This window comes from Lissotriton vulgaris, chromosome 6 (genome assembly GCF_964263255.1).
Source record: "Lissotriton vulgaris chromosome 6, aLisVul1.2, whole genome shotgun sequence".
NCBI classification, from domain to species: Eukaryota; Metazoa; Chordata; class Amphibia; order Caudata; family Salamandridae; genus Lissotriton; species Lissotriton vulgaris.
Window position 1 is genome coordinate 136,812,574 of NC_141694.1, and position 25,084 is coordinate 136,837,657.

Below are 25,084 nucleotides of genomic sequence, written 5' to 3' on the forward strand. Positions count from 1 at the left end.
CAACCTCCACTCACAGGTGGGCTTGAGCACCCCAGTGTTCCCGGAGTAAGCACCATTGTTGGCAACATTTTCATGATTTATTGATTCACATCATATTTTTCATGTATGCTCAAAGCTCCAAAACTGTATTAGGCTAATTATCATTTAGAATACAGAATTGTAATATTTTATATGTAATGTAATGGACAGAAATAATGGGAATTGTAATCTTCAAACTAATTCTACAGCCTATTGCTGCCATTCGTGAGATGAATCACTGGGGCCTTGAGGAGTAATGCAGCAAATGCACTAGACCGAAGACATACAGCGGTTGTGCAGAGCAGTTATATCTTAGAATTTCACAGTAATGATGCATGTGCGTAGAACTGGCATTAGGGCTTTCTTTGTGTATAGGTAAGGTGTGTAAGGAACTCTACTCTAGGCACAGCGAGTAGTAAATGCAGCTAGGTTAGTCAAGGAAGTATAGGAGGCACAACCTACGTGTTCATTATGAATTCACTTTATTCCTTTAGACGGCTTAGAAGAAAAGCACATTTCTAGGTTGTGAGCAGTTTATTACACAGACTAGGTCACTGTAATGATTTGTTAGATATAAAAAACCACACAGGAGCTAAGGAGTATATGGAGGTGAGTCAAAGTATGCAGAAGGAGAAACTTGAGCTTGAGGGGGTTAGGGTGCAAGCTAAGGGAATATAGCCTCAACTTCAGCAACACTGGAAGGGAGCTCTAACAATATGGACAGAAGAAGTGAAAGTACGGTGTGACTAGAGGGACATCTATCCACTTTGAGAAATACGAGACTCATATGTTTGATGGTGGAATTTCCCCAGATAAGTTTGCATATGTCGGTCTTACTCCTCCTCTGAAAGATATGATGTCACGCTTTGTCAGTCGGGAATTCCAGATGGAGATTGCTGCCCCCGTGAAGAACTTTTTTCAGAGATTCTTCAGTTCTGAATTTGGGAGGTTCCAGTTGTGAAGAGCTTTAGCTTCTTGGGAACCTGGAGCTCCCAATATATTTGGTTGGCTAGGTAGCTAGGTTTTCTTAGGAGGATGGATTTATAAATGAAATATCCATTTTAAAATCTGATCCTTGCCAGTAATGATAACCAGTTCCGCTTCTGTAGGATCCTTGCCATTAATGATAACCAGTTTCGCTTCTGTAGGATCGATGATGTGGTGTGGAGTACTGTTTTCATTGAAGCAAGAAGGTTGTCTGGATACCAGCCAGGAAGGTCCTACCAGAGTCACATTGGAGGTGCTTTACTCTCTTGGGTGAATGTAGGTAGACATTCCCTGGTTGTGGCATTCTGTTGATTTGATGTATTAAATGTTAGAGTGGGATCATGTTTGATAACTAGAGGTTTTAAAATTTACAAAAAGAAAGGGTCGTACCTTTAAGTTTTTGTTTAAGGGTTAATTTTGGGTCTTCTTTGCTTTTGGATCAGGACATGATAAAGACAGTTTGTCTTATTCAGTGCTGCAATTTCACAAGGCAGAGCTAGGGTGTTTGAATATCCTGAAGACAACACCTGAGAAACTTGGAGGACTCCAGCCATGTGGAGATTGCACTAAACATCAGTCAATCTGGAGATCACACACACATCACTATCCTGCAGCCAATTCATTACTTTTCTAGTAAATTTCTAGAAATCATAAATTGACTCAGCTGTTAGGAAACAAAAATGTGGGTATACTTTCTGCACATCCCGCAATACTTTAGAATCACGATGCCTATTTTACGATATTTTACTGAAGAGAAAAATACACAAACAGAGGTGACTCTTATTCAAATATGGCAAATGCGGGTAGGCCGGGTGCAAATTATTTTGTTCTTCCTCTTTTGGTATGCCAACATTTTAAAAACACATTTAACATTAATCATTGATAATTGCACACAGTTGTAATCTAGAGTTGGTTGGAAAATCACTGCAGATTTTTCTTTAGTGCCTAAATACATACATCAATGTGCCAGTCTCAGCAGCAACCAGACACACATTATTAAATGCTAATAACAGAAAACAAAGGGCCTATTGCATGCTACATTTTTAGGAAATCAAGCACAGTGATACTTTGAACACCACTGTAAATGAATGATAATTGGAAAGCTCATTAAACAGAAACACAACTAGAGAAGCATGCGTAAATTAGTAGCTTGAAAGTATTTTTGATATGCGCTAGTGATCCAAATACAAGCGGGGAAACTGGCACACCCAATTGGCCTGGTGTTCTATTAGTGTTAAGTTTATTTTTTCACTATAAGTAAGTTTATAAAAATATAGCAAATGCCACTATCCTCTACCATAACAACTCAAGGTCAAACAAGCAACTTACCAAAAGGGGCGATGATCGGACAAACAAGGCTGTATGCCATGATGACTGTAAAGATGCAAAGCATTCGAGCGTACATAGCTCCAAACTCAAACTCGTACGCTTGTTGCTGCAAGAGAAAAACAGATGTAGGCAATGCAGCTCCTGCAGTCACATATGTAAAATACACCTACAAACTGTGCACTTTGACTAATGTGCCAGAAGATTATACATCCCAAATTAGTAATACGTTTATTTTTTAAGTGTTTATCTGGAGCATACAAAGGTCAGTATATTTACATGCTTCATAAACAAAGATAGTCATTTGTGATTTATTTTACACATTTCTCAATTTGTGATATAAAGTCATTTCATATTCTGCAAATGGGTCATAGATGTGTTTCTTAAAATTGTTATGACTATTATATTGAAAGAGTTGGTTAACACTGTTCTAAAACCAGCTGTACAATAACAAAATACTGCATTTTCATCGGTCACTATTTAGTCCAGATTTACCAAAGAGAATTACTGCTAAAAGGGGTAGAGAAGTGTCAACGCAGAAAAAACCCTCATATAGCTGCACTTATTGACTAAGACATGTCTGTGAATTTGAATGATATGAACTGCCTTTCAACCTCCTCTAGATTATGGTACAATTAATAATCTTTAGTGGCACTTAAATATGGTTAGCGGATCAACCCATCTCAGTAGAAATTTCATTCTGCATCAACATCTCACTGTTTGCGTTACCTTCGAAACCAGGATTCTGCTGTGGAAGTACGAAAAACAATCGGTCTTGATCTCAGAAGCATCGAATGTTGGGTTGGCTTTGCCAAATTTTGAACTTGTGACTTGCAGGTCACATTAGGGGTCATCTCGGTGAAGTTATATCATTTATTACATAAAATATCAATGCGGTTCACTGTGTTTATGACAGGCCACTAAAAGAGTCAAGATGTGTCAGATCCCAAATCATTTGTAAACGGAAGACACTTTCTCAAAAAAACAGTGCAAAGCTTAATAGACCAGTTTGTAATATAGCTGATGCATTGATTCCTAAAGCCCTAATTGAGTGTAAGTCTTGCAATATTGTGTTTAAAACATGATAACTTCTTTTGATTCATGGCTGACTTGGGAATATGAGGGAGGTCACATATGAGCTATAATCTTACAGTAAACATCTGATTCCGAATTCTTTTCGTATTGGCTTTAATTCCTACTTTTGGTGTGTGCTTTTATTTTGGATGTACAGAAATCATAAATGTTGTACCTAGTTTTAAGCACAATGGGGACTGTATTTAGACTAGTTCACAAACTATAACACTCATTCAAACTAGAGTTAAGTATTCTTTGAAATAGTAAGGTTATGACTAGCAAATTCACTGTCATTTTAGTACCATGTTTACAATTTCCGTTGCTTATAAGTACCTGTACTTGGTTTAAAATGTGCACTGAATTGTCCTCTAGAGCATCAAACTTGAGCCTGGTGCTGGACTACTAATGTAATAAATGAGTAAGTACAAATCACCTTCATAGTGATTCTAGCATGTTCAGTGTTTTCTTTTACTCCTTCACAATTGTTTGGGAATGCCTAAAAAAGCTTCTCCAAAAAATACACTGTGTCCATAAGAACTTTAAAAGGCCCGACCTGCAGCACTCTGTCAAATTTGGAAAAAAAATTCAAGTTGTTATTTGGAACACAAGACAGGAACTAAGAAGAAAGAAATACTCATAAATAAAGTGGACTTTAAGGACCAGCACACAAAATGCGTGGAAATCTGATGAAATTCCTTTTGGAATAACTTTTGCAGAATAAATATCCATGAGAGTTAGAGAGATTGCTTTTTTAGGAGCTGTTCTTAGATGGTATACTACAAAGAATAAAAATAAAATGTTGGTATATAAATTGTGATATTATGATGTAATGTGCAAGGTGAAAAAGGCTCCCCGTGCTTAAAGTTATGCTTTACAGCATGATTAAAGAATATTATTGTCTCAAGAGGTAGATATTTCAAACAGGCTGAGAAGTGTAACTCCACTCGAATAAACTGAAGTTTTCTACAATGTTGAAGAGTATATTTTTTTCTGACTGATAAAAAAAACTCAGATTAAAGCAAAAGTCACAAACAATTTTAAGGGTTTTCAGACTGAGCCTTCATCCTGCGACTTTTCTGACTTGTCTCCGATTACCACGACCCTCACTTGGTATTTTCGCTTAATTTAATACCCTTATTGCAGGTTTCCTGACCTTCAAATTACATTCTCCCATGGAAGGCCACAATGCTGAACCAAGTTCTTACCACATAGATCAGTAACCATTAATCCTTGTCACAAAGGCCATCTTTGCCTAGAGAAAGCCCCAGGCCTGCAGGCAGACCTAAGGGTGAAACACGTGTTGGCTGGCCATTTTCCTTCTGAACCTAGCAACAATATTGATACAGAATATACATCCATAATAAATCTACGTATTAAAGTGATGCAGCATCTGTCTATATTTCAAAACTGAACATTAAGGGATTTATCTTGAATACCCTGCACATTTGCACCTTGTCTACCTTATAACTTTCAAAATAAGTTTAGATGAAGACCCTGAAGGCAAAAAAGGCTGGCTACTACCAAAAACCCTTTGAGAACATTCTGGGATTCGAGTTAAGCTTGAAGTTTAGATAACTATTGATAATTTTGATTCGGATTGTAAATCTTAGAAACTAACTATACTGTTGAAAGAGATGTTGAAGTAAGCCTCACAAAGACCTACATGGTATGCGCCAGAAAGACCATGTAAAAGTTGTTAGTCACGAGAAACAAGTTTATTTTGTAAATATTCAATATTGCCTAATGCACCTAGTCTGTTTGGGCACAAGAGAGTATTGTAGAATTCCTTTAGGTACACATCTTATCTACAGAGCCCTAAGACTCCAGCAGTCTATAAATAAATACACTCCAGGACAAGGACCTGTTTAATTGAATCCTTATTCTCTACTCTTTTAAAGTGTTTCATGGATGTCAACTCATCAACATGCCATGGGTAGGGGATGTGACATCATGCAACCTTTGACCCTGAGTTACACATGGCTGATCACTTATCCGACCCTTTGCCCAGGATTGGCTTGTGAGGGGTTACAGAAAGGTAAAGGATTTTAAACTATAGAAAGTAAACAGGGATATTTAAGCTGTGCCTACTTTGTGTCTCTAATGCTGCCTTTTCCACCCCAGAGCATGGGCAGAAGCCCTACCTGGCTACTCATAATTGGCATCCATTTCACATCTCTCTCAATCCAAAACATGTAACAATGGCTTCTCTAAGATGTTCTAAGATTTTCAAGATCAAGAAAGAAGATTAAGGAAAACCTAAACTACACCAGAGGTATTCTCTGAAAAGGAATTCGAAAAAGGGAAGGGTTAATTCAGCACAATAAAAAAATGTCGCCTCTCCCCTTAGGCCATAACAAACATTGTTTTTTCATGATAAATTAAGACTCAGAGGGAACAACAGGAAATCCCACTATGCATGTGTGACTCTGGTCTAGCTGGAGGCCTGTGCCAAGAGTTGTTCTTCTGCCCAGAACTCAAAGAGCTAACAAGCAGGCCATACAGATTATACCATTAACACTAAAAAATGCATTTATTTAAAAAAAAAAAAACTAACAGTGATGAAAACTAAAACTGTATCAGAATAATTCATGTTGTGTCACAGTAAGGGACAAGGTTGGGGTTAAGAGTACAGATTGAGGTGAAGGTTATGTTCAAATTCGGAAAAGGGTCAGGTTCCTGATTAGGCGTAGTGTAAAGGTCAGCGGTCAAATTACAGTTATTTTTAATTTATTTTTGTTTTATGTATTTTTGTTTAATTCATTTAACCTATTTTCCAATAAAGCCTATTTGTAAAAATGTTTTGCATAATTATTATTGTATTTCTTTTGTTTTTAATTATTGCGACAGATTTGAAGAAAAATTTTGCTAATGCCCACAAGGAGACAAAAATATAATTATCTGAAGATAGACGGACCGAGTTTAGCTGTGTAGCAAAAGTAGAAAGCATATGTAGCTAAATTTCACTCCCTACAAAATTAGCCAGCAAAAGGAATTTTACCATCTTAACAGCCCAGAGACAAATACAGCCCAGGAAATGAACGACTTGAATAAACATTTACCAGGGAAATAGATATATGAGAATCGTTCAGAAGTGCGATAAAGGCATAATTGCTAATTCTAGTTTAGAAGCTTGCACCTTTCGAAAAGGAGCAAACACATTGCTTATAAAAATGAATGTCATAATCTGTCCCATTTCAGTCCACATACTAGACTATCCCTTTTCATTCTATGTTGAAAAGTAATTATGGCACAATTGTTCATCATTATAACTTGTCAATATGTATTCTAGAGTGCTTTTACACTGAAAGCCCCAAACAAGGTGACCTGTGTGATTATTTGGTGAACCTTTGCAAATACCTGCTTCACGTTTCGTCGCTCCCCTGCAGACCTGGCCATTATTATTAGAAAGGTGTACTTGAGGAGTCCAGGTAAACGCAAGAGTTCCATCCCATTCCCGATGAAGGCTGCAGCAATCACATAGTTGACGAAGAAAGCTCCCTGGTCCGGCAGAAAAACACAGCTGAAGACAGGTAAAGAACATATTGGTTAACCACGCGGGCGAATGAGGCAAAACTCAAGAACAACCCAACTGAAGGATGCAGGAATGTAGAGTGGCCAATATGGGTTCAGTTTCACTGATCTGTAAAGTAGCAGATCCAGATTTCAAGCGACTAGAAACACAACCAGACAGACAACACACTCCAGTCGTGTATGTGATTTTCAGACAGAAGTCAATGGGCCTTGGCTGAAAGGAGAGGGGTCGGGGATCTGGGAATCGTACCAGTGATCTAAAAGAAGCGGGGCAACCAAGACTCTAGGAAATTGTTGCAGAAGGATCTTAAGAAGCAGGGCAAACATTAAAAAAAAAAAGAAGCAGGGCAACCATGACCCAAGGAAATTGTTGCAGAAGGAACCTAATACAGTGTTAATGACAATATATAAATTATACAGTCATGACATTTCTAGCACGGTATTACCGCCCCACCTTCCTTCAGTAGGATTAGCTACAATCTTTTCACTCAAGAGCTCGGTCGATAACTATCAGTTAAGGACTGCAGACAAAACATTGCGTGTTCGGTTTCTGGTTCTTCCAATGTATGATCCGAGGAACATCTAATCTTCCACCCACAGTGGCGTGCGCTAAATTAGGAGTATTTACAAACCTTTCGGGTATGCAGTGTATGCCATGAAAGTAACTTCTATTGTTACTCACATCCTATCCATGCTAAATACCAGGGTTTCTGCTATTTAAGCTGCGACACTTTCCTCACATTTTGGATAAATAGTAAGGTTCCTATGTTCTACCAAATATTCCACTTCAGAAATACTGGCCTGGTATTTATTTCTCAGCAAAGAGCTTCTGAGAAGACCAACCAACTAGAAGATCTGTAGCCGGTGCTTAATTTGCGAAAGTATAAGTGCCAGGGACCTAAGTTTTACTCATAAGCCCACAATCAGCATACTGAATGCCAGAGGTGCCGAATACCAAGGCTGTGTAGGCTTAATTCCATCTCATGTCTGGTTCATCCAACACCAGACACTCCCCGTCCCTTTACCTCACTCTTTCAGTTTTCTTTTCCTTGTCAATGTTTTTCTGTGTTCTTCTTCCTCCTCCTTTCTCTCTTGTGTTTTTCTCTCTTGCTCTGATACAAAGTCTGGTGAGGTAAACGAAGGGCAGTTTCCCATAAAATGAGTGCCAGTAGCCTGCACCTGCACTGGTTCAAATGAAGCCCCGTATGTAGCCCAGTAATATCAAGGGATTGACTGCTCTGATTTTGGAAGCAGATGTCAAATCTTGGTAGGAGCAGGTCTACAGAGATAGATCTACAGCTGGCCTGCTTAGAACATGTCTAAACCGAGGTAGAGTGTGTTTCTTCAGTTAGAGGATTTTGAAACCATATATAATGCCTTTTATCAGTTAGCCAAGTTTGTGCACTGATTTTTTGATCAGGTGCATCAATATTTTAGACGCACTGCAGTGATGTACAACTGTGCTGACCATCTGCTAGTCTCCAACTCACATGGAGGTCACATTTTCTAAATGGGAGGGTGTGGCAGTTTCCCATTTAGTTACATACAAAGATAAAAAAAATTCAGCAATGGCAGACCAAATGTTCGTTCTGTCCTCACCTCCAAGCTCTCCTCCTCTTCTTTACCATTTTAAAGAAGCAAAATAGAGATACAATAAGATTCAATCACATTCGTACGCACTGAGTCAAGGTCCAGATGCCATGGTTTAATCCTGTTTGGGATATAGCTCTCAATTACCTGGGTGTTCCTTTTTATATTGTCTGTGTTCCCAATGTTATTTTAATCTTATTTGTGTTTTTTAACTTGTTTTTAAATATATGAATAAACTGTGCATACTGAATTTATTTGTTTTTACGGAATTGTGTTGTTAGTTACTGCATTGCTCCAAGTGACAGGTCTCTTTGATTGAAGTATATATGTCTAGTTGTCTGTAAGATTGGATGTCTTCTAACTAAAGATGCTCAAACAAGCCTCTGGATTAAGGAAGTTCAAGTGCTTCTTTTGCTGCAGATGAAAATACTCTCAGGAAGTGGTCAGCAGACTGCTGCCACTACCCATTTTTAATGAGTCCTTTGACACTTTTCGTTACAGAAGGAAGGACCGACCATATACCATAATAATCCCATTAGGACAAAGACTGTCATTCATGCAGCTATCTTGTTAGCAAACAAACTGCTAAACAATATTTACAGGAATAGATCTGTCTGGTATGTCTTCGACGTGTAGCGATCACCAAAACAAATAACAAATAGCATTTTGCCCGTAAAGTTAGAAGTGGGTGGGGAATATCTGGCACCTGGAGCTGAGAGCTTAAAAACCACGGTGTAGGTGACATTCACAGACTTGATCTAATTCTTTTACTTATAATACATCGGTCAACTAATATATAAGGCTGCTAACTGGAAACGTCATCTTGAAAAGGTGCTCATTTGGTCCCCTGGGTTTGGCTTTTGTAACCAGTGTATTATTTTGAGGTAAAATGCACAATGCATGGTTTGAAGACAAATTATTAGCTATGGCTGTGTTTCGTGTTTCCTTTTGAGATTTCTTGCTAAACTTTGGTTTGCATTGGTGTTTGATATGACACACTGCTGACATGTATGTTGCTCTGAGTCCCAGTTAGCCAATGGTAGCTTGCGCTTCATGTCTACAGTCTTTAAATCAATATTCGTGCTACATTTAAAGTCTCAGTCAAGACTGTGGTTATTCCTGTTCGAAAATGCTGTCTGTCCATGCCCTGGATGTGATGGCCCCTCTATCAGATTGACCATTAAATTAGCTTGAAAAAGTTTACAGGGCATTTGCAGCTATGCAAAATATTTGGTGAGCTGGGCAAGTAATTACAGAAACTGGTTACCAAGTCCCCATCAGAAGAGGAGGGCTGGTCAAACACACAAGACACCATACTCCTACAAAGCCCAGTTGGAAGGCTTTTAATCCTATATAGAAAAATACCCTGGTATATATTAAGGGGGCTATTCACAAAGGAAGTAATAAAACTAGATTTTCTTTTCTTTTTTAAAGAATCTTTGCACAACTGTAGCATTACTAGTTTCTGGAATCTACAAAGACGTGGCTGACAATTTGTTAGAATTGCAGGAAGAAGGAAAGGGAAACCTAGAGAAGATATTAGAAACAAATCTAAAGATTAAATAAAACAAGGAAGAAAACATAAAGCAAGGTTTAAAGCTCAATAGGTCCATTTGACGCAACAATTAAAACATTTTAACAGGATTTTTGGTCTTGACCACAATCTTTTTCATCTACCTCCATAGTGAGTGACAGGGAGCTGCAATGTATCTACAGCTGTAGAAAGAAGTATTGAGAATCTACATACACATCAATGCATTAGTGATACTAAGGAACTAGTTCACGGCCAACAGGCTGAATACTTACTCCAACCTGACTGGGTTACTACTGTCCGTAGATTTATCAAACAGCCAGCGAAAAAAGAAAGCCAAGCTAAAAAATAAAGAAAAAAGAGAGAAACCAATGTTATTGTGAGCATGTATTTGTAGAAAACATTATTTTTGCTGTATTGTACATGACAAGTGTGAAAGATTGTTATTGTAATAATCTTATTTAAATATTTTATCATAAAATTCCCGATTCTCCTCCTTACCAGGAAAGCTAAATCTAAAAGAAACTATACATTTGAGAAAAAACTGTGAACTAACAGCGAAACACCACAAAATTACAATTCAGATTCACCACATGGTACATAGAGTTTAGGGATCATTCTCTTTAAAAAGAAAAAAGGATCCTGTAGGTTATTAGACAGAACACAATGTCTCAATCTCTGAATGACACAGATGTTACAGTTTTAAGAAATAAATTGCACTCCTGGCCTTTAATTTGCACCACAAAGGTCTCCTTAACCAACAGTATTTTCTATTCCTTGACAAATGAATGAAGTTGTATCAGCCACTGTAGACTATCATGCCAGGAGACAAATGCTGCCATGGACCTATTTATTGAGCCCTATTTTAGCAGTGTTTATGGGGTCTGTGTTAGCTGTATTTCACATTTGTCGACCACACCAACCCCATAAGGGTAGGGAGATATTTGCATTCCGTATGTGTAAATGATGTGTACAAGACCCACACTACTCCTTCCTTCAGTGTGGCACCCTTGATAGGCCGATGCACAGTGCTGGGATAGGCTCCGTCCTCAATAATATGGAAGAAAAAAGTCCCTTCTTCATTAGGGAGTAAACACTCACCTCGACTATCATTTCTTAAAAACATACTTTTATTACATCTACTTCAAACGGATGATCCAGGAGATCAGCGCCAGAGATCCTTTTCATAACGATGAGGAAACATTTTCCTTCCTACCAGCTAGACCATGTACAATTTTTTGCCTCCAAATCTAAGATTTGTGTATGCTGATTTTTTTAATCCACTGTTTATAGCAGGCAATGTAATAACCGTATAATTGCCACTTCAATTTTCATTTATACTAATTGTATGTGATTTTTTTTAAAGAATTAATATATTTAGTGTAATAGTGTATACATTTTTTTTAAACTATTTTATACACATAGCTTTTGTTATCCTTCAGAAGGATCAAAAACATCCAATAAATGAAATGAAAAGGCAGAATTCAAAATGGGATAGTTATTTCTGCTAACAGTGGATTTCGAAAAGGTTTTCACAAGTAAATGTAAAATAGTTCATTTTCTACAATACCTACAAACACAAGGGGGAAGAGACGTCCTTAAGAGGTATTCTTCTGTTCTTTCTATCAATTACTAAACACACAGTAAAGAGAACTAGGGCATCATATATCTGTCAATAGCTACATGGTACAGTTATGCCCATAGGAATTGAAAGGCCCTCACCATGATGGCAAGCTTCATCATCAGACATTCCATCACAAACTCAAATGTGCTCAAGCAGGGCGCGCAAAAAAAGTGGGCACAGCACACAGGGGTGACATACGAAAACACTCTGTGAACAGTGAAGATGGAGGTGTTTATTAAAAACCAAATGCTTAAAAACTCATGCATACAACAGGTAATCTTACCAAAGGTTCAGATTACTTGTACTATAACCAGGAAGATGAATGGGTGTCATCCTGTAGTCACACACTTAAAAAAAATACAAACATATGTTGTTTTGTTTACGAAAGCATTAACTTATTGATAGCATGTTGGACAAAAAAAAGAACATCACCAGTGCCAAATCACTTGCCTATACCAATAACACCCTTTTAAAATAAAACATCACCAAACATTTCAGTATCTTTGATTAGGAGGAGGAGTAGAAAGGAGTACCACAATAAAGAATCAAGGAAGTGCACTGTGTGCACCTTAATTTGTCAGGGGTAGGCCACCTTCACAGTTGCTGCCTCCTTAGTCCCGCAGTCTGTGCCACTGTGATGACAGGGACAGTTTTTAAAGCCCCAAAAACATGACTGTACTATGATCACTGATTGGGTGACCAGGGCTATTCAGTAATTCGTCAGTCATCTTGCAGTGGAACGAATCATGAAAAAAATGTTTAGTGTCCTTTGATACATTTTATTCCATTAGCCATCTTGGTAGATGTAAACAATGAGTGTGAAACCATGGCACGCTGAAGCACAATCAAGTAATCGGGAGGGCTATTTGGTGACCTGTCGGCCATTTTGAAGTGGCGATAATCTTATGAAATTGTAGTGGATAGCCGATGAAAGATAGACGAGAACTACTGTACTAAAAACAAAAACAGTCATTGTAAGGTTCAAACAGAAAAAGTGGCTGCAGCACTCAGGGGTGAACTGTGTAAATAAACTGTGTCCAGTGAGGTTAGATGTTCTTATGAAAATCCAACATGCTTAAAATCTCATTCATTCAACAGGTAACCTTAGCAAAGGTTTAGACTGTGTACTTATCACCAGTATGCTGTACAAAAACGCACATCATGGCTGCCAAATCATTTGACTATACAAATACCTCGAGTGGGAGGGATGGGAAGAGAACCAATGGGTTTGAGTAACGTGCCACATTCCAGATCGAAGAGATGGCCATCCTTTTCAAGCTAAACATCACCAAACAGGATTTTCCATCCCTCTAAAACAACACAAAAACCTTTGCTCCCCAATTTTATTTTCAAATCTTTATTACGTTTTGCAACTGAAATCCCACCGCAGTGGTAACAATATACAAATGTTTGATGTAAAACAAGAAAAACAGCTGTGCAAGGCCCGCTAAACCAATCTTCATTCCATTATCCCCTCATGTAACAAAACACATAACGATAGACCCCTCCAAGAGTGTGACTGTGGGTTCGGAACAGTGAATCCTTTCCCCATTTGGAAAGATCATCAACGAGTACCATTACACTCCGTGTTCCCATCGCACTCCCCCGTTCTCATTCAACCCCACCAGTCAGTGCTCCCCTGGAGCTGTAAGGGGTCTGTATAATCCGCCACCCACCAGGGCCCCCAGGTTTTATTTGATATTTTGTGCACCAGTCCCTCAGCCCTCATGCACCAATCCATGCCCATCTCCCATTCCCGTGCAGATGGGGTTATACCACTTCCCCATCTCCGGATCAAGTCACATCGCACCACCATCTTAGGGACATTACGAAAGAGGAGTATGTAGTTCCCAGTCTGATCTCCCCACACTTCCAAGACCACTAGTTGTGGGGTGATGTGTTCACAATGTCTACGGTATCTGAGAGCCTATCCTGCACTCCCTTCCAAAAGCCTTGAATCTTTGGGGACCTTCAGATCGAATGGAGTAATGTCCCACTTTGTCCACACCCACGTGCGCTAAGGTCGGACTCTATTTTACCCATAAGAAACAGCCTGGTCCTGGTGTAGTCCTGCCCTGATCACAGCCTCACGGGGGAAGCATCAGGCTGCCCCCAATCATCATCCTCCAACCTACTCAGGTGCTACCACCATTTACCCTGAGGCTGCTGAGTGCGGCAAGACTATTGTGTAGCAGGGTAGAGTATTGTTGTGACACCACGTGACTAATCAGGGGAACCCCCAGGACTCTATATTCCAGAGAAGTTTCTTTTGGGATCACTGTCATTTGGCCTCCGTAGCCCATAGGATATATGACAACTGTCGGTATTGGAGGTTTTGAAAGCATGCCAGCTCATATTGTTTTTGCAGCTCAGCAAACGGCATGAAGTTACTGTTGTGGCAGACATCTCCTACTTTGGACATGACCAGAAGGTCCCTTTTTTAATATACCCTGCTATTGCACGCACCCTCTCTAGTAAATATGCCTTTCAAGCAGGATCTGTAGTGTCACTTTCGTATTCCATCCCAGGGCTGTTGTTCAGTGACATAGTAAGGGGGGGGCACGAGTTTTGAGGGCGGTGAACTCCCAACGCTCTTTCCTGCCGTCTCGGGACAGCAATTCCCCTATCCTCTCTTCAATCGGCCGCCACGGGCGGCAAAGGAAGCGGAGCAATATCGCCAGCACCCTGCGGGGCGGCAAACGCAGGGACGGCCACAGGCGGCCAAAGGGTTAGCTACGCCACTGTTCTTGTTGGATGAGAAAGCCCAATCATTAACTACCTGAAGCTGGTACACCCACTAGTAGAGATGAAGCTTAGGAAAGGCCTTCCCCCCCCCCCCCCCCCTTCTCCAGGGGTTTCCTGATCAGCGTGGCCACGGCTATCCTCAAGGCATTCCAGCAACCCAAATAAGGTCTGGTCACATCGTCCAATGCTGTGAAAACCCCTCCGAAACATCAAATGGAGTGTTTTGTATGACAAAGAAATGTTGGCAGGTAAACAATCTTATAAAGGTCAGCCCTACCCAGCAGAAAAACCTGGAGTCTTTGCCAGCGACCCACATCCATCCTCTATTGTTATCCATGACCCTAGTGAGACTTTCCTGGATAAATAACTCATTGTCTGTGGTCACAAAGATGCCCAGGTATTTAAATCCAGCTGGTTTCCACCTCGGGGTATCTCTCCAGATTCCTTTCTACCCCACCTGTGAGAGCAGGTGGACTAACGATTGGCACCAGTTAACACAGAGTCCCAAGTAGGACTAGAAAACAACCAGAATCTGGAGGATTGGAGGCATGGAGCGGTCCGGGTCAGCCAGGTAGAGCAGTATGTCATTGGCATAAGGAAATACGATATCTTCCCACCCAGGGTATGAGCGTGCCCCGCTGTATCCAAAATACCAGTGTTTTAACTGTCACGGCAAAAGTAGGGGGGATAACGGGCATCAGTGGAGAAAGCCCCTGCCAAGGCCAAATTCCATCCAGTTACCTTTTACCCTGGCAATAGGAATTTTTATTGAGGTGCTGCACCCAGGAAACATGGTTTGGGCCAAAACTCATCTTGTGCAGCACTGCCCACAGATAGGGCCATTCAAGAGAGTCAAATGCCTTCTCTGCATCAAAGGGGAGTAGGATAGCAAATTCAGTAAATCTGTCCTTACGGGTTAGGCACCCCACCAGTTGCCTCCAGTTGGGTCTTGTTGCCTGATATGGCATACATTCAGACTGGTCAGGCCCCACCAGGGAGTCTATCACCCACATTACGTGATTTGCAAGGATCTTCACCATGGTCTTGGTCTCTATGTTGAGCAAGGAGACTGGCAGATTGGAGGCACACTCCCTAAAGGGCTTACCCAGCTTGTGGATCAGCACTATTGTGGTCTTTCCTCTGATCCCACCGGAGGACCCCATCTTGCTGGGCTCTGTAGACCTTATCTTGCATTAGACCCGCCTAGCAGGACTTGAACTTGGCGGGCAGGCCATTAACATCCTAAGATTTACGTCTTTCATCTGGCCAATATCCTCTGAGATGTCCATCTCCGTTATCTCGGCTGGGAGGTCCACTACAAAGTCCCTCAGGCTATTTTCATCCTCTCCGATCCGAGTTTGGTATATTTGGTGTTCTAGTCCGCCTGTTTCCATTTTCTCATCGGTTGGGGTAATACCAAAGAGACTCGGGGTACGCAAAGCGGGTGCAAATGCCCATTGTGCACCTGGGCTACTTATTCAATACGGCACCTGAATGGCAAAGGTAGTTTTGGAGACTCTGCAGCTCAGAGTCAAGGAAGGTTCCAAAACTTTTGTTGAGAGAGTAGTTCCAAATATAATTTGGTAAGTAAGCGCCATACCTCCTAACTTGCTCATAAGTAAGAGAAGGAGGATTCTCAGCAGTGTGGTGCAAAAGGCAATGGAAGACCAATGACTGCAAAAATGAACCCAGGTAACACCTACCATAAGGATAAAGGGCAGCAGAGCAGACAAAAAGGCACATAAATTCTGCCTGTTTTAACCATGGGAGGGAGAGGATGGAGGAGGAAGCCAGGACATGCCATTCTGTTGGTGAAAGGAGGCCAGGCAGCGTCAAATGCTGCAGTTCAAATGATAATCCAGTCTCAAAGCCGGGATACTGATTTCTGAATGCTTGCTGGCGATAGGTTCTGGTACACTTTTCTACACGCCTTGAGAATTTGCAACAAGTACACTTGGGCAAATTGGTAAAACATGTCTCATCAGACCTCTCAGGTCCCTAGGTCAATAGCCCTCTCTTCACCTCGCCTCTTGCTCAAGGCAGCTAATTTAAAGCACTTAATGGCAGATTAATTTGCAGTTCTGCACTGCACAAATATTAGGATCAATCAGTCATATAAGCTCTTAATTTTCAGGCCAAAAGCTGTTCACAACACAAATCTTGAGATTTTAGTTTGATCTGCAGGCCCTACGTACAAACATTAAACCTTTCCCATGAGCCATCCAATTACAGATGGGAAGTAATTGTTCCTGCTTAGCGGGAAGGCTGGTCCTCTAGCCATAGAAATGAGGATGTCTTGTACCATAATGTCATCTAGACCTAAATGAGAAAGGATTCAATTGACTATTTTAGAGTAAGCAGCAAAATGGGCATACCATAAGGGTCTGGCACGCCTAAACTCCTTCCTGTCATGGTCAACATATATGTAAAACTCTGATTTAGTGAGTCCACCATTGCTTTCGTCCATCTAAGGGCAGTAAAATATGGGAAACACATTACATTTTGCATAACTCACAGTAAAGTTGCTAGAAACCCCAATCAAATGATCTTTCCTTATTTTACTATATTAAACCTTTTCTATGCATTTGTCTCACTTTGACTGGTCTCAATTTTACGAACTGCTCTGGAATGTGCTAAATCAGGGGTCTCCAACCTTTTCTGTAGTGAGAGCTACTTATGCTCAAGGAAAGCCTTCCTGAGCTACTAGTCAATTGTATAACTGTAAAATAGTGACTACAGTACACTATGACCACCCTAAGCAGGTTTATCAGTAGTATTCCAGGTGCGGTTACCAGCATGCTGGGGAAATGCTCACCATTATAAAATGCAGCCTCCTGACTTATGAAGTAACCATCAAATCTTGACATGCCCTACTGCACACAGGACATAAGACCAGCAATAGGTATCCCCAGCTTAGATTGAATTATCATTCATTAGATTCTGAACATGCACATTTTTGTATCAAACACCACTTTCTACTGTGGGCAAACAAACTCAAATTTCTAGAAGAAAACCCAGAGACCATATATCAGTCATGACTATTATTACGCCAGGAATAGGTAAATGTAGGCCAGGCATGCTCCTAGTATGTAAATGATGGCAGCCAGTTTACCACAACTAGACCAAAAATAGTTCAGGATGACTATTATTATGCCATTGGCCCTATTATGCCAGGAACCAGCCCAATTATGTCAGAGATAACAACCTTATGATGGGGCTAGCATACACATTTGTTGGTCCTTGACACCAGGCGTAGCTTTCAGGAAGCAATAGTGTTTATTATGGACGCACCTAAATGCTGATGAGTCTCTTAATTTTCTCTGGTCTGGATCATGCCCTCTTCTCCTCAGGTCGTGAGCTGATTATGCACACAACTGACGCATTTTCATTCTGGCTCCTACAGTCCCGCACTTTGGTGGGTCAGCACAGATTACTGCTCAGGCTACTGCTGCCATACTTCTTTTATGGTCCACTGTTCACACACATTATTAAAAGCAGGGACTACAGCAGGGTCAGTCTCCTTGTGACTTAGTTATATTGAGATTGGATACAGACTGTCAAGTGGCAGGCCCTATCGGCCGATACAGTGTGTGTTTGAGTGTTAGTATGAGTTACTGCCATAGGTTTGGCTGGCAGTCACTCTAAGGGTCTTGAGATGAGCAGTGCTGCCTTTTTTAATAGACATCTACCCTCTGAATTTGATACTGGGCTTCACTTCACCTCTGAGAGCTACCAGCAGTTCCCAAGCTACTCGCTGGAGACCCTTGTGCTAAATAAATGCTGCATTTTTATTTACATTCCAAGAGAATGTAACCTTTTCTTTAGCACGTTTGCTGCTGTCATGACTCTACAGACTATTTCCTTCCTGCTAAATAAATAGAACAAAAGGGGAGTGGAGAGAAACGTGGATTCGGTCTCCCCGGCCCCCTCACACACCAAATGGGCCCTTGGTGTCATGGCAACCATGGAGTCGCGGACGGGACAGTTTTGGAAGGGAGAACCTCCTGATTCATTGCTTGAAAGCACGTGATCCCTCCATTTTTCAGGCTCATGATGCCATTCAACTAATGATAGCAAGTCCTCATTGCAGGTACTTATAAGTAGGAATCAAACAAATAGGCACATTTAGTCTATCACTTGCATTTATTAGACATATAGTGTTGGTAATCTAACGCCAATACACATCCTGACGTGAGTAAGGTGGGGATCTGTGCACCCCGTCCTGAAGAAGAAGCCTTCGCTTTGAAACATGTCGACGCACATGAGAGGTATTGTACATTAAATACAAAATACCTCCACCACAACCTTTTAGCAATACCAGCACGGAGGCCCATTAAAAATCTTTTAGACCTCACATGCCAGGTATTTTTTTATATTTTATATAGCAACTCAAGCTACGGGCACCAGTGGATTGGCACTTCGCCTAAGGACCTAACCAGCGCGGATCGAGTATCCTACCGACCGCTACACGGACAGCTTCCACCAAAACTGCGGATCGAATAAATTATTGACCGCAGACTCAAAGCAACAGGACGGGACCTCTAACCGAGACCTGCCTAGACTCTCCATTCGAGTGACTCGGAATTCCATCGATCACTCCGGCTCTTCCATAACGCCGATCCAAGAAAGCACGCATAGACCAGGAGAACCCCTCCACTAGTGGGCTAAACTAAATTGTAATACCAGGCAATATAAACTCTAAGTCCTGATGATGATTCCATTATAATTTGAGCACGGGATCGAAACGCCGTCGACTTTGTTTAGTAGACATACAGCGTAACTTGTGATTATTTTTTATGTATGGACTACTCTGGGTATCACTGTCAATTCTAATGCAAAACAGTACCCAGTTCTGCTCAACTTCTTTGCCTGAAGTAAACTGCTCTTTCTTTCTTCTATATCCTTGTCTCTAACTTCTAGTACAGCACAGGCTTGTGCTTTACTTCACACAGAAATGTTTGTTGTGAAACTGTATTTCAAACTTAAAAAATATGTTACATTCAACAAATAAATTCCTTGCCCGGGTGGGTTTAGGAAAAGAAGATATAGTTTCCGATTGTGGTCTATTTTACATTGATTTTGTATACTGTTCTAGGCTTAGGACCTCTGTTTTTTGAAAATAGGTATTTTTTTATATTCACGCATTAATTCACTCTTGACCCCACCACTCACTTACCATCCAATACCCTCATGCCCCACACATAGTGTTTACATCAATGCTCCAGCGTAGTCGCTGGTTAGCAGCCCGCCGCATTCCGTAGAGGGATGCGAAGAGCCCTATGATGAAGCATGACACCAAGGGCCCTTTTGGTGTGTGAGGGGTATTTAAAGAATACAGTGTGCTCCCCACCAATGTAGGGACCATACAAATCACACTTTTGTGGATTCCTTTTATTTCCTTCCTGCTCCATTGTCACTTCCAGTTTTGGATGAAGGTCACAAAATGGAGGAAGGACTAAATAAGAAAAAGTTGGCACTTTTGAAAATAAATAATGAAAGGTAGATGCCTTGGTGGTATTTATTTTGAATATTTTTGATTAGAAAGGTGGATACCCTCTAATCTTTGAAACCCAGATGTGATCAGTGACAATGCTTCCTACAGATTCACTTGTTAGACCAATTAACCGGACACAGTGGCCACCTTGATGAACACAAACTTTTTTGGGCATTTTGAGTAGGTTAGATGAGTAAGATCTTACAAAGCATGCTGGTTGATACCAGGTGAAAAAGAATTCTGATACAGTGGGGTTGGGAACTAGAGTGAGCTTTGTGGCAAATGCATAGACCTTTGTAGAGGGAACTTTTGGTGAAAAGTCGCCAATGAATTTTTTCCGAGTAAGGGAGATCAAGTAGGAGGCAAGGAACAGCCTTTTAGATTACATGTATCCACTATAATTGGTATTTAGGAAAAGCTGTGTTAAGGCATTGACGCAGTCTAGTCTTGATCCAATTATGGCCCGGGTGACCACAAAACAGTTGTCATGGGGCAGGAAAAGAAGAATGTTTCTCAAATAGATGAAAAGCGCCCGGTTTCATCTGAACTATATTAGAAAAATGAAACCACTCATCTCCATGGCGGACCTCAAACTGGCAATCCAGACCTTAGTTATTTCAAGGAATAAATATGGATGTACAACTCTAACAGGTCTATCAAAAATGTCCACAGCTCCACTATAAGCGTGTATAAATGCGGCGGCAAGACTCATTACTGGATCCAGAAAATACAACCATATCTCCCCTCACCTGAATGCATTGAACTGGTTACCATACAAAGCCAGAATTAAATTCAACCTGGCATGTACTACACACAAAGCACTTCCCTACAAAACTCCAAGGTACTTAGCTCAGAAAATAGAGCTTTCAGGGGAAAGCAGACCAGCTAGGAGTGCCAGAGAACTGCTGCTGAAACCACCCAAATTTCAGAAGAAGAAAACGTATGACAGAGCTTTCTCTGGAGCAGCCCCCAGAATCTGGAACTCACTCCCTCCAAACATTAGAAAAATTCCAAACATAGCAACATTCAAGAAGGAAGCAAAGATTTTCGTAATGAGCAAGTTCATTCCATAGGCTAGACTGTTCACTTTAGCATCGTGACTAATACCCAAATGTCGATCGTGAACCGTTTCTGATGTTGAACTCACAGAAAGCACATCAGAACCATGTGTATAAAAATACTGTTACACCTTGTAAAATTGAAACCGATAAGAAAGTCATGCACAGGTATATTACATATATTAATGCTGCTATTCACACTGTATAACAAATATTCCACATGTAACTGTGAAGCCCTCTGATACCCAAGGGTCAAGTCTGCGCTGTATAATACTCCACAAATAAATAAACAAGTGGAATTCAATTTGAAGATTTGGGAATTGAAAGTAAAATCTTGATAAATGATGAATCCCAGATTGAGAGCTTCTGAAGCAGCATGTAGGCAGGAGTTAAAGTTAGAAGGCAACCAGCAAGAGGACCTCGAGGACAGGGAGCTACCAATGAGGAGTAGCTCAGTTTTATCTCTATTAACTATACCATAGCTGGAGTTTATCCTGACGGCTATCACCATAAGACGAATAAGAAAATTACATACATATGAAATCAGTTGTTCGTCCATCCTGAGAATAATCTGAGTATCAAGAGCATAACATTTTAATTCATTCTAGGCCAAAAGATCTGATGAGTTTGCCAAAGGGAGCTATGTAAAGATAAAGGAGCATGGGGCTGAGCGAAGAACCCTATGAAACACCACATGCCACATGCATGAAGTCTGATTTTAAAAGGAGGGAGACAGCCTGCAATCTGTGGTCCAGTAAGGAGTTAAACTAGTGTGAAAGCGGATCTCCTTTCAATTTAAAATGCATCACAATTTGGCCTTATGGTAACTCGAGGTGTGTTTACAGTGTCCTCCACTTTGTTTCGATGTCATCAGGATCATGCTTTGTTGTTGTTTCTTTCATTCCATATAAAGAATTGAAAGTCTCACACTAATAAACTGAAAATTGTTCCCATAGACCTCTTTACTGTGCACCAAGGACACTTCAACTGTCCCAGGCTAGGGGCATACAATATCCATTGGACTGCCGAACAGTGAGAATGTCTGCACTTTAAACAGAATCCTCAAATGTATTCTGTAGTAAATTGTTTCTTATTGCCTGTTCTCTATTGGTGCATATCCTAAGAAACGTGTACCCATGTAGAATGTATGACTTTCTTTGTCTGAAGTCCTATAAAAGGGTGTAGATTTCTATGGGAAGACACCTCCCTTTCCCACTCTTAGAAGGCGAATCTATGCTGGATTTCACCTAGAACTGTACTGAGTTCTTGGTACCTATAACATGTGCTTTTCTGCTAAATCCCCTAATGGCACATATTTGTTGACCTGCCTATAATTCTTCATACAGAGCTTTCAACCGACAATGAACCTACAACTGTTAGTCTGTCATTCTTATTAGAATGTTTATCAGCTGAGTCAGAGGCACTCATGCAGTGGCAAGATCAATAAATGATCCTGACAAATGATCGCTATCAAAAAAACAGCTTTACAGACACGATCAATGTGAAGAGTTTCATCGCCTGCAGAATTTGCAAAGGTAAGATCTGAAGCATAGGTTTCTTTCAGCTAAGGCTCCGTTAAGCAAAATATTCCTAGGTTGTGATAGTGACTGAAATCAAAAGTTTGGATTTCATGTTTAAGTAAAGATCTCACATTTAGTATCTCTGGGCAAAAAATATAGATGTTGTTGACTAGGAACACTTCCATAAAAAGTCAAGTTTAGTGTCGGCACCAGGGATAAGAGTAAAGAGGGGAAGTATGGTCTCGTAAGGAAAGACGGGAGAAAGTAAAGACTTTGAGCACTCAGAGTTGCGATGACTGCTAAGATTAGGAATGGCTTATTTAATGGTGGTTCCTTTGAGAATAATGCCAGGGACAGAATAACCAGAGAGTGGTGGGCAGTGCAGCTACTGGCTATACTATGGACTTCAGAACTGGAGCAAAGTATTCTCCTTATCTTGCATGTTTACTACCTTGCATCTTTGTTTCTCAGTTGATCATATCGACTGAGCACTGCACCTTCAACTCACTTGATCAATCTATCCACCTTTCAGATTTTTTTGACTGTTCTGTGTATACTGTAAACTCGACTGTTGCTGTCAAAACACAATGTAGGATGTTTTTGTAGAGGAATCTCAGTCTGTTCTTATTTTCTGAGTGCCATCATGATGAATATCAGCAAGAGTACTGTTTCTAATAAATTAATCTGTAGGAACTCTTATTACAAATCCAACAGAAATCAACATGTTATTGTATACATGTGCTCCAATACCTACACATGTAACATGTATAGGTATTGGAGCAATATGTGTTATTTTCAAATATGCACAACTGCTTTGAGAGACCAGGATGCGCCATGAACATGTGTGCAGGCGCAGGATGTTGCTGTGTGCTCATTTTTTATTATATGGTGCTGTTTGGAGTACATGCACTAACTCAGTAACAACCTGCACTGTAGACCACACAATGTCTTGAGAAACAGACAGCCCCATTCTAAACACCCGGACACACTCAAGTTCAGCCAAGGTAGTTAACGACCACACAGTCTTCCTCATTGAAAAGATCACAAGAATCAACAATGATTTTAGGAATACACACTTTACTTCAGACCTAGCCCCACAGACCAGGAGAAGATACTACATAATGGTCCACATATAACCAATTAGACTTGGAATCCATCCCGCTTACCTTAACATCAACCAAATCATCCTCGTATGTAGACGATCCAATTACAGCAAACGTACTAAAAACACGTGCTAAACGCATCACCCCTTCTCTCTAAAGATCATCAACTCATTGCTTAAGAAAGGTGTATTTCCATTTGCCCTCAAAGTTGGCGCGATCACTACTTATGCAAGGACACCATATCTGGACCCCCACTGACTTTCAAAACTTGAAACCAATCTCCAAGTTGCCTTTCTTATGAAAGTCCTACAAAAAGCCTTAGCCACACAAATCCTCACCCATATCTTCAAAAACATCTTAAATACCTAGCAATCTGGGTTCCACCTACAGTGCAGCACAGACTGCACCCTTCAAATCATTGATAACGTCCTCAGGTGATGGATGAAGGCAAGGTCTGTCTGTTAGTGCTGCTCGAATTGTCAGCAACATTTTTCATGATAAACTTGTGATTTGTATCCATGCTAACAATTCTCTAAAAAATAATGAGAATGAAGGAGACAGTACTGAAATAATTCCAATCCTTCATCACTTCCAAACGATAGTTTGTGAAAATGGGCAAATTCACACTCCCTCCCACTTTCTTCCAGTGTATCGCATCGATCTATCCTGTCACCTCTTCTGTTTAACCCCTACATTGGCCCCTTGGTCAATACTTTACATGGAGGGAATTTCAATTCATCAGTCTGCCGATGACACCTCAATAAGCTCAAGGTATTGAACTCTTCAGGCATCTCTTACCGCAAAAAATATAGTTGCTTTCGCCTTTAATCTTAGTCCCTGTAAAATGTAATTCCTTCTGCTAACTACACAGAACGCTCTCATCTCTGACCGAAGAATTTTACTGACCTGGGCTTTCTACTAACACAAGTGCCCCTTGCTAAACATTCACCCTAAATAATAGTATTTCCATGGCTGAACACATCTGTAATCTAAAACTGCATCTTCCCAACATCACATTCTTACAAAAATTAAACCCTCCAACCCAACCAAATATTTAAGGACCGTGGTACAAGCTCTAGAACTATCTTAGCTTGAAAGCAGCAATGGCCTACCCGCGGAAATCCTCATAACTAATCAGACCATCCTACAAACGGCTGCTCAGCTCATGAAAGACGCACACAATAAATCTGATCACATCACCCCAATCCTGAACCACCTTCATTGGTTGTCTTGAGATGCTAGAAATTACTTTAACATTTCTTGCATGATCCATAAAGTTGTACACCAAGGTCTGCCCGCCTGCATGAATAACAAACTCAAGGCCTCTGGAGGGAAGAGAAGATCTAGGAACCCAGCTTGTATGATTCCGGAAATTCAGAATTTGAAAATGCCATGACCCTGAACCAGACCTTGCTATGCTTGGCCCCTGGACTCTGGAACAACAAGTCTGCAGACCAACAATAATCTTCTCCACTTCAGAAGG

The 25,084-nt window shown here is 40.6% G+C and overlaps 1 protein-coding gene across 1 annotated transcript in view; it reads right to left on the reverse strand.

Annotated features, from left to right (window-relative positions):
* Positions 1-25,084, reverse strand: part of LOC147706908 (mechanosensitive cation channel TMEM63A-like) — a 926,114-nt gene that overhangs the window by 31,700 nt on the left and 869,330 nt on the right. Inside the window, exons 17-19 of the mRNA XM_086926171.1 lie at positions 10,333-10,398; positions 6,763-6,925; positions 2,335-2,440 (exon numbers count right to left, since the gene is read on the reverse strand). Coding sequence (XP_086782297.1) covers positions 2,335-2,440; positions 6,763-6,925; positions 10,333-10,398 — 335 coding nt within the window. The remainder of the gene's footprint in view (positions 1-2,334; positions 2,441-6,762; positions 6,926-10,332; positions 10,399-25,084) is intronic.